At 43.6% G+C, this 11058-nt stretch overlaps 1 protein-coding gene and 1 long non-coding RNA gene across 2 annotated transcripts in view; one reads left to right on the top strand and one right to left on the bottom strand.

The window, feature by feature from the left end:
- Positions 1-5359: 5359 nt before the first annotated feature.
- LOC310669360 lies at positions 5360-10167 on the top strand. The gene is made up of 2 exons (XR_014507138.1): positions 5360-5948; positions 6379-10167. It is a non-coding gene; the product is annotated as an uncharacterized lncRNA (long non-coding RNA).
- URM1 (ubiquitin related modifier 1) overlaps positions 8871-11058 on the bottom strand; it is a 39608-nt gene continuing 37420 nt past the window's right edge. The window contains exon 5 of the mRNA XM_083423218.1: positions 8871-10581. Coding sequence (XP_083279344.1) covers positions 10513-10581 — 69 coding nt within the window. The 3' untranslated portion in view covers positions 8871-10512. The remainder of the gene's footprint in view (positions 10582-11058) is intronic.

Below are 11058 nucleotides of genomic sequence, written 5' to 3'. Positions count from 1 at the left end.
GGAGAAAAACTGGATTTGGAAAAAGAGTGAGGATTCTGGAAGAGAATCCTAATTGCATTTCCTTATTTCTGGTCCTGTTAGACCAAGCTGGGAATGAAATGGTCCAAAATGCAGAGCCACTATATTTATTTCACACACACGAATTTTCTTTTTTTAAAACAATCATTTTGAATTATTGTGACAAGGTGGTGGTGGTTGGAGATGGAAAATGTGTTCTCCGGAGGATGTTGGGCATCTCGGAGCCTGGCAACCTGTTCCGAGATCCCATTAAAAAAAAGAAAGAGTTTTATCCCGAAGGTGATATCTTTCACTGCACCCACGAGGAAGGGGGTCCACAGTGATCTCTTCAAATCTTCTGTGGGGTTTATGTGTGGAAGGGAGTGCGAGACCCACTCCCCCACTCACACGCAGTCCCTTTTATTTTATCACTTAAGCACACAACTTGGGCGTTCTTATTTTAAAAGCCTAGTCGGTTTTACTGCTAAACAGCAGAACAGCAGAAGCTTAGAAGGGGTGGATCCCCTAAAATGCGTTTTCATCCCCCCCCCCCCCAGCAAAACGATCTGGCGAATTAGATGAAAAGTGAGAAAGGAGGAAACGACGCGAGAGGCAGAAAGTAGGAGGAGAGAAGTGGGAGAGGGAGGGAGGGAGAGAAGGAGATAAAGAGAGAGGACCGACCGAGGAGGAGAGCAGCTGTGGCCGAGAGGGCAGTTTGGGCACACTGCATTTTTCCTTAGGAAAAGAACTATTTTGGTTTGCTTGTTGCTGCTGCTTGGGTTGGTTTATTTCTCCCCTCGCAAGAGAGATGCCAACACAAAACACGGAGAGATTCTGGAACCTTTGCTTCTGATTGTCCAAACGCAATTCTTGTTCAGGAATACTAACCAAGAATTGTGTCTGGACATCTGTGGCCGAGTCTTCAACTTCATCGTCAACTCGCTCGCGTCGGCCTTCCGAGAGGCAGAACGGCGTCCGATTGAGCTCCTTCGGGTCTACGGCGAGCAAGGTAATATTTGCCTCTTAAACTGCTCTCTTCTGTGGAACTGGAATGTCTCAAAAGTTGGGGCCAGCGATTTCGCAATGAAATAGGTGTGGAGTTATTTTATGATCGCTTGTTCTTCAGCTGACTACAGGATGCCCCCGAAAAGCCCGACAGTTTGAGCGGTTAAAATATCTGCTTTATAGCAAGAGATTTTCCCTTGTTGGGGAAAAAAAAGACATTGAAGCAGAATTTAGATATCGTTTCCGTGTGTGTGTATTCGTATGTTTTCATTCTTTGCTTAATTTTCATTTAATTGTTCTGAACCTGAATAAAGAATTTAGACTAATTTCCCATTGATTTTTTTTTATTCTTTTCTCTGTTAAAAGAAATAAGGTACCGGATTTTTTGAAAGTCGATTTAAAAAAATAAATGAATCCATTGGTTTGAAACTCAATGGGATTTTAAAATTATTATTATTTTAAGAAGGGAAGGAAGGAAAGAAAGAAAGAAAGAGATGGGCAGAATGAACTGGGCGCAACGTTCAGATAGGAGAAACGGCAGCCAGGCTGAGTACGGTGCATCTTGAAATTTCCCTCCGTGGATGAATTTGAGTAACTCCCGGATTAAGCGCGTGTGTGAAGTCATGCAAATTGGAGCAGAGAGCAGCGCCCGGATTGTTTCGATTTTATTTTATCTTTTTTTGGAAGATGAGTTTGAGGTGCTTAAAAATGTAATATAAACATGAACGTGGTTGGCGCCCCACGTAGATTAGAAGGAACAAAACATCGCTCCATACCCCCAAATTCTCCCATCTTTGATTCTTCCTTCCTGTGTAGAGGTGGAGAGAGAGAGAGATAATATTCTGACAGCAATCGAAATGAGGTCTCCTTCCGTCATTGCCAGGGACGAACGCCTTTTGGAAATTGTTTTGTTCTGGAGCGCCTATTTAGGTGTTCTGTTGCAGTTTTATCTGGTGCCGGCCACCAAGGTGCTAGGGGCCAGCCAGGACCCGCGGATCCTCTCCCCTTAGTGATGTAATGTTGATGTGATGACTGAGGGGAAAAACCGAGACAGTTGCTGGCTGGCAGTACCTGGAAGGGATGAGGAAGAAGGTGTCGCCACGTGGTTTCAAAAGGTCCACACTCTGGGAACTAGAAAGAGTCGCACATACAAGGGAGGGGAAGGCTTTGCAGCGGTCCCTGGCCCTTCCGAAAGCAACGCATCTGGATCTCCCCACCATATAACCTCCTCCTTGTCTCCATTTTCTAGAGCGTCCAGCTTCTAGAAATGCTCCTCTCTCCCCGGAGCTATTAACTGCTTACATTTTAACTGTGCAGGTTTTGTAGAAGTCAGACTTCACCTCACAGTGAATAAATGGGGCTGGGGACCCTGAGAAGGGTTGGGGAGTCATTCTGTGATGAAAACCAGGTTGGAGGTGGAGGGTAGTGTTGGCGTGGGAGCCTAAGACACACATTTTGTGTCGTGCATTTGTGCAAGGAGGTGGTGGTGAGTTAGAAAAAGTCCAAGAATGTGTCTGCTTTTAAGATAATAGTCTTTTACTGAAGACTGCCTCCAGGTTTGATGCAGCCATTTCACAGATGAGACACATCAGTCTTCCAGCTGCTAAACCCACGAAACAGACAAGGCTTCAGTGCAAGAAGAAGTAAAACATCTACCAATACAGCCTCTAACAGGGAAATCCTGTCCATGTGTATATCAGTGGGATTTACTTCCAGGTGAGTGGGCAGAGGACTGAAGCCTAAGGGTGTTTTGTGGGGTGACTTAATTTATAGGACAAAGTCTCCATTCTCTCCTGGAACCCCATAAGAGAGGCTTAGCCTCCTTATAAACCCATGCCATCCTAGCCTCATAACATTCCTTTAGCCCTCAGATTTTAGGGCCCTCTGTTATCATCCTGTTGCTTTAAGTTACTTGGAGTTTTTATCAGTCCTTTCCCGCCATGCCAAAGTCTCAGAGCAGGAATAAAGGGAGAAATGAGAAACCATGCACCTCCATCACCTGAGCAGCACAGGACAAATATATTATAGAATTTCTGTTATAGCCTCTGCCCCCAAACCCTCCCCATTCAACACTTATCTCCCCCAAACCCAAGAGCCCATAGAGCAGGTCACCCAGTATAACCATTAGTCCTGTACCTGTGCCTGTGTCACTTATGAAAAGTCAGGTTGCCTCACAGTCCCATAAAACCCCACAGGAGAACGGGGAGCAGTCCTAGGCCACAGAACAGATGCTGTGTGTGTGTGTGTGCGCGCGCGTCCGTGTGTCCGTGTCCCCTCTCCCATCAAATCCCTTTGTTGCACATGCCTTTGTTTTTTTAACATTGCAATCTAGCCATCTTTTGCAACCAGTGAAAACCGGGGTAGGATGCAGAAGGGAGAAGTTAACAAAATTAGGGTGATTATATTGTGCTGCAATGTTGGGAGGACACACACACAATATTCTGGTCCCTTTGATGTAGTTCAGAAGTGGGAATTTCCAACCAATGTAGCTACCCCTGTGCTCTGTCAGGACTAAAAAAAGCCTCATAAACCCTAGATTTATCTTTTCTCTGTGACACATGGACACACATACCTTGATTTAAATCACCCTAGAGGAACATGGTGTGTGTCTTTGTGTATGTGTTTGTGTGTGTGTGTGTGTGTGTGTGTGAGAGAGAGAGAGAGAGAGAGAGAGAGAGAGAGAGAATCAGTACCTGAAACTTACAAATATACATTCTTGCTCAGGGCTGACTGAAGCCTCACAGTGCAGGGTAAAGCTTGATCCTGGGGTCTGTATGCACGTGTGTGTGTGTGTGTGTGTGTGTGTTATAATTATCTGAGTTAGAGTTGCCAACACACATCCACAACTGTGGCTCATGTATTTCCAAACATGTACATGTAGGCAGATTATAAATGCTCTCTTCCCCCCGATGTCATGGGCAGCACAGCAAACAAACAGTTCTATGCCAATAAGTAGTTGCAGATATCCCCATTGTACCCACAACAGTTTTATGGCTCTTAAGAATCCAGTTCATTGGGGGGGGGGGGAGTATTATCGGGAAACCACACCCATTGAAAAAAGTGCAGTAACACAATTCACTATCATCAGGATCTCTTCTTTTGTATGTTAAATGAAGTGAAGTCCTCTCTTACTCTGTGTCCAAACCCAGCAATAATTTAATTACCGTATTTTTTGCTCTATATGACTCACTTTTTCCCTCCTAAAAAGTAAGGGGAAATGTGTGTGCGTCTTATGGAGCGAATGTAGGCTGTGTAGCTATCCCAGAAGCCAGAACAGCAAGAGGGATTGCTGCTTTCACCGCGCAGCGATCCCTCTTGCTGTTCTGGCTTCTGAGATTCAGATTTTTTTCCCTTCTTGTTTTCCTCCTCCAAAAACTAGGTGCGTCTTGTGGTCTGGTGCGTCTTATAGAGTGAAAAATACGGGACTTCTTAATCTTATTTGCGTCCTCACCCTTCATAGCACCTATTAATTTATGGAACTCCCTGCCACAATATACGGTTTAGACAGCTTTGAGGTCCATCCAGCTCCCGGAAATGCTAGTCTTCTACTTGCAGTGAGAGGTGTGTGTTGTTGTTTTTACATGTTTAAATAGGGAACCTGCCCACCTGCTGTGGTACAGTTGACACTCAGAAATCCACAGTCTCATTCTGCAATACATGCGGACTAAGGCTCATATAGAATAGAGACCTTGGTGGTTGTATTATAACCCCATGGGAAATTGGTTTTATATGCTAAACTTATCTCTTCCCCCAGATAACTCGAGTGTTTTGTCACAAGCTAAATTACTCTTCAGATGGTAGGTACACCCTGAAGAGCAAAAACTAAGCAAAAGCTGAAACAATCTGTTTCTCTCTGCTTGAAAAGTGATAGACAGCTTGGTGTAATTGAGAGGAATGTCCTTTACCTTTACAAGTTTCCTAGAGACCCACAAAATTAATCTGGTTTTGTCTTGTTCTGCACCAGTGTATTCATGTTCCCCCACCCCATTTTCCATGGCGCTCTAGGTGAAGGATGTGCTCTTCTGTGTCTTCACAATAACCTTGTGTGTTAGGCTTGGCTCAAAGATGCAGTGACTAGTTGAAAGTTACCCAGAAAGCTTCAAGGGCAAGTAGGCAGTTGCTTTTTGATTTAAAATATTTTTATCCCACTGTCCCACATTTATTATCAAACGGCTCATCTTTTTTTAAAAAACACACACAACAGCAGCAGCTCACTTCAATAATAAATAATACACAATTTGAAGCCAGGTATCAGCATTCCTAGGCTGAGATGCTTAAACATTAAACCGTTTTCCATTCAGAATTTTGCTGTTCTTGTTCTTGTTCTTGTTCTTGTGCTTGTGCTTGTTCTTGTGCTTCTTCTTCTTCTTCTTCTTCTTCTTCTTCTTCAACAGCAGCAACCCATCACAAGCTTGTAGAGAATGTAACATTTAAAGGAGACCCAAGCTCAACTGTTGAACCCTAGTCAAGGCTGAACCAAGGTGGGACTACACCCCCCAGCAAGAGCCAGGGATGATGCAGGTTATAGTTCAGCATCATTTGGAAAGCCACAGGTTCCTCATCCTTCGGTCAGAGGGCTACAGATGACAGCAGCTGCATATTCCAGACACTTTAAGCCCCTTACCTCTTTTTCGGCAAAACACACGAGTCTGAGGTTAGCTGTTGCATGGGCTACTCCAGCCCCTTTAAACACTACTGTCCTCCTTTCCTGTGACCATAATAAGCTGCCATCAGACCACTGGCTCTTCCAGCTCATTATTGTCTACACTGGCTGGCAGCAGCTCTCCAGGCTATCAGAAATGGGGCAGTCCTAGTACTACCTGGAACAGCCTTTCTCAGCCTTGGGTCCCCAGATGTTGCTGGACTACAACTCCCATAACCCCTGACCACTGGTCCTGCTAGTGTGGTAAGAATTTACCTCTATACTACCTCTGTCCGTTACCCAGGTGAGTGACCACCTTTTAAATAAACAACAGAACCATGGAAACTATTTCAAGTCCAGCATCCAGATTTAGGGACCTGGCACTTTTATTTATTTTATTTAGCTATTCTATTTCAATAGGACAGAGTTCAACTCAATGTGCCAGTTGAGAAGTTCTGCCCTGAGGCACTTCCGGACAAAAGCTTGTTTAGTAGTTCAAACACAGCTAACAAAGAGTCACAAGACATATTATTCACATACATCAGGAAATATTACAGGTAATGGGATAGAAAACACATACGGTGTGTTCCTGTTCTCTACTTCCCCTGCTATCCCCTTGGCGTTGACCAGAAGCGTCTAGGCCTTTTGCCCATTTTAGGTATTGATGTCCCACGTTGCCCTGGCAATCTAGTCTATGACCAGTCTTTATTGACATTTCTCCATCTATCTTTCAGGAAACTTCCACGGATTTCTGCTTAGCACCCTGGTATAACTCATTCTGCCATTTGTGCCACTTTCAAGGTCGGATAAGGAGATGGAGTGCGGCATCAGAAGGAGAGGCTCACAAACGCATATCTCACAAAAATCAAGCCTAATACATTCGAAAAGGTTAAATGCAATTGAAGTGAAACACTGAAACATTATAAATAAATAAAATACACCTGGGGTCTCTTAATTCTTATATCACTAGCTACAGATGATGGGAGTTGTAGTCCAGCATCTGGGGACCCAAGGCTGAGGAAGGCTGACCTGGAGGATTGAGCCTCGGACCTTCTGCATGCATAGCAGGTGCTCTTCCACAAAGCTGCACGCCTCCCTTTCGTACCCAGTGGTTTGCAAAAACTGAATTGCTTTCTGTGCAAAAATTACAACTCGAGGGGAAAATTCCCACAATCCAAAAATACAAAGCCATTTCCTTTACTTTAAAATTTTCTATGCACAACGGCTTGACAACGGAGATCCTTAGTTTTATTTATTTTGCTCATAGAAAACAAATATCCAGGCTGCAAATCCTGTGCCATTAACTCGCCCTCTTGCTCTTAGGCAAATACAATGCTTGGTTTTTCCCCCTGTACTGGAGGTATATAATGCTTTATAAAAACTACAATAAAGTGAGAATTAATAACTGTAACCACTCGAACGCCTGTCATTTCTGAATTTGTTCCATTGTTACGAGCATGTGTAACTCAAGGCTGATGTCTCTGCTAGCTGTTTACTTGGGGTGAGGTGCCGGAGGTCAACTGGAACTATTTATTTACCATGTGTGTGGAACTTTATGACACAAGTGTCTTTTGCTCGCAAGCAGCTTACAATGGGAAGCAAATCACACACAGGAGAGGGAGGTGGAGGCAGGATTTGCATTCAGTTTCGTATACCATGGGGTTACCTCCAGCAGGAGTTGTGGACCAAGGGGGTTGTGTCAAAGGCACCGTCGGAAAAGGTATGTTTTGAAGAGGGATTTGAAGCTCCATCATGAGGCTATTTAACGGAAGCTGTTCTTGGCATGAGAAGAGAGGGCAGCTGAGTGGTTTGCAAGCTCATACCTCAAATTTCAAATACAAAACTGATTAAGATTACATAGTAGCAAGAGAGGCACCCTGCGCATGGCCCGGGGCTAAGACCAGGCATTAAGAACAGGTTCCAAGATTGAATTCTAGCTGTAGTTTTCTTTGCAGAATAATCCCTATCTGTTAGTCAAAGTAGGAGGTGCTGAGAGCCTTTCCCCTCCAGGGATGCCAGCAGTGGAAGTGGCCACCCCACACTCTCACAAACCTACATGCCATCACTTCTGCTCTATAGCACATGCTCTCCCACAGGTGCACTCAGCTGACATGCACAGAACAGCTACCTCCCTGCTCACCAAACAAGGATTTGATGACTGGGGAAGGGGCAGTGTGTATGCCCATCAGAGTGCTGTAAAGGAAAACTGCCCAGTTTGTACCTTACAGAAATATGGGACATGGCAAAATGGTTTGTTCAGCTTCCCCTCCCTCCCGAGCAGGTGGGGGCACAAGGTAAAATCATTGGCTTAGTGTAACATCTGAACAGGGAATTGTGGTTTTTTACACCAAACCAAACCACAATCTGTAGCCGAGGTTTGTTTTAGTGAAACTAACCACAATCTCCAGTTCACATGTAACATTAAGCCATGCATCATGATTTCTTTCATTCATATGCCACCGTGGAGGGGCAAAGTGGGTGGAAAGGGGGTGTAAGTGGTAAACCATTACCTATGGTTTACTTTGACACATGAACCAGGTTGTTTCATTTAGTACTAGCATCCCAGAGAATGATTGGACTATAGAAGTGCCCTGACAGCTCAATCTATCTTTCTGCAACACAGTGCCCTCCAGGTGTTTTGGACGACAACTCACATCATCCCTGACCACTGGCCATGGGTGATGGGAGCAATAGTCTTAACATCTGGAGGGTGCCATACTTGGGGGGTCCCTGTAGGATGGACAAGACAAGGGTAATAAGACAACTATTTCCCAAGTGAAGCATCCACACAAGTCATCCCAACTGTTACGCTGAAACCTAAGCCAACCGTTGTCATATTGTTTTACTGGAGATGAAGAGTCTGGTTTCCTAGTACTTCAGAGGCCATATTTCCCCAGATCATAACCAACTGGAGAAAGGAACAACGTGGGTCTTCCTGCAAGTCCTTTTGATGTTGCTTGAATTGTGGACGAAGCAAGCAGCGTTTTTATTTAAGACTCTAAAAGCAGAAAAGTGGCATGCTTCTTCTGCAGTGAGAGAGAGCTCAAAAGAAACTGAAGTGTTTTCCTGTTTCCAACAGAATCTCAAGGACCACCTCAAAGCACATTGCAGATCAGAGGAGATCCTTGGCCCAGAATTAAAACAGAGACAACGCCAACCAACACAATGCAAACTGTGAATCATCACAGGAACTGTAGCATTGGTACCATTTACTCCTATACTCAGAATCGTTTCACAACTTTTATTGTCACAACCATCCTGCAGAGTAGATCATTTCAAATCTCACTTTACACATGTGGAACTAAAGTTAACATAGAGAGCAACTTGCTCAAGGCCACCCAGTGAAGTAAGTACATGGCTGAGGCAGAACCTGAGTCCAGAACACCCAGCTTCAAATGAAGCACTCAGGTCTCTGAAACACATTGCAAAACTTTGCGACAGAACAGTGCAGAACAGACAATTTGAAAAGGGAAATCAATCGCATGCATACGCAGCTGCTGCTGCTGCAGAACAGGATCAAAACAACAACAAACAAACCTATGGTCACATAAAGCATCCTCAATAAACACATGAGACGTAACCGGCTGTGTTCTTAGATAAATATGGTATACTATTCAATGTATCAATTTGTAAATTTCAACAGAAGTAACTCATAAAGTTCAACAAATGAACAAAGCAGAAGACCCAGTGGATCAGATCATTCTCTAGTCAGTTCATCCACAAGGTCCATCTGTGTAATGGTGTCTATTCCACCTGTCCGTTCATAAAGTCCAAACAATCCACATGAAAGGTGGTTACACTTCCACAAAATCTTTTCACAGAGTCTAGACAAGGATGTCCAGAATATTGGCCTTCATCAGTAGTTAAAGCACTAAGTAATGCAAAAAAATACAATATCATGATCTCACACATTTTACAGCAAAAATAGTATCAAACAATAAACAACTGTACATCAAAGGGACCTTATGCATGAACTGACTAGAGAATGATCTGATCTACTGGATCTTCTGCTTTGTTCATTTGTTGAACTTTATGAGTTACTTCTGTTGAAATTTACAAATTGATACCATGAATAATATACCTTATTTATCTAAGAACACACCCGGTTACGTCTTGTGTGTTTATTGTTAATGCAGAACAGGATCAGGCAGTGGCCCCAGAAGATTAAAAAAAACCAGAGCATCATAGAATTGTAGAGTTGGAAGGGACTCTGAGGGTCATCTAGTTTCTTTTTCTTTAAAAAAGGCAGGCAAAAGTGCACTTCATAGGCATCAAAATTCAAAGTAACCATTTGTGAGCTGGCTCTAGATGGGTACTTTTAAAAACTTTTTAAAACCGAACTGAAATCCATGCATGGTAAATCAAGAGCAGATAGGCTGAGGGTGTCTTGCATCTGCCATCTTCCTTGAATGCCCCCCATATCCCTTAATGACTGTTAACGGCTGCAACCTGATCCAAGGCTTGGATTGGAAGGAGAAGGAGATCCCCTCTTTGATCACAGACCTTCCCCTGCTGCTGCCAAGGAGAAGCCAGCAAACAAGTGTGACAGCCACAGTGAGCTCAGCCGTTCCACGTGCAAAGCGGCTCATTTTCAGCCATTTGTTCCATGGTGTGTGCCTCCTGGAGCAGGGAAGAGGGTGACCAAGTGCAGAAATTATTTCGATCTTCTTGGACAAAAGAGGCGAGAGCTGAACCACTGGGTGGGAGGAGCCAAGTGTCAAAAGGGCAGACTTCATTAAAGAAAAGGAGCTAATGAGAAACCGACTCTGATCTGGGGTGACAGCCAAGAGAGCAAGGAATGTTTATGCCTGGGCCAGGAATCCCTTTTGCACACCAGCACAAGTATTCTTTTTCATACTCCCAGCAGTCTAACCACCATGCAAGGTGGAGATGAAAACAACGTTATCTTGGTCTTGGAGCAGATAGTCCAGCTCCCCCTGAATGAAGAAAAAGAAAGCAAAATGAGAATGATTTCTGTATCATTTACTTTATATGAGAAATGGGAAGTGTTCAGATTTCCAGGTGTTGTTGGACTTTAACCTCTATTAGCCTGTCTGGCTAACAGTCAGTGATGATGAGAGCTGGAGTCTAGCAAGATCTGGAGAGCCACATATGTTCCCCATCCTTGCTCTATATGTTGACATCTTAATGCTTTAGCTTCTGTTGCTTTTATAGTAAGAGCAGCCAAAACTAGACCAGAAACCTTTTTTGCACTGCGGCCAGTCAGATGTCAGTTCATTTTCAGGCCAAATTCAAGGTGTCCTAATAATTTTAAATGTTAATAATAATAATAATACAAGATGCACTAATAAATTATTATTAATTATTATTATTGTTATTATTATTAGTAGTAGTAGTAGTAGTAGTAGGAATGCCTCTAGGAATCCCACAAAATATTTTATTTAGTTCTGGTG

The sequence above is a fragment of the Podarcis tiliguerta genome (assembly GCF_965153285.1).
Source record: "Podarcis tiliguerta genome assembly, chromosome: Z".
NCBI classification, from domain to species: Eukaryota; Metazoa; Chordata; class Lepidosauria; order Squamata; family Lacertidae; genus Podarcis; species Podarcis tiliguerta.
Note: the sequence above shows the minus strand (reverse complement) of the source record. Positions and strands in the feature narration are given on the sequence as shown.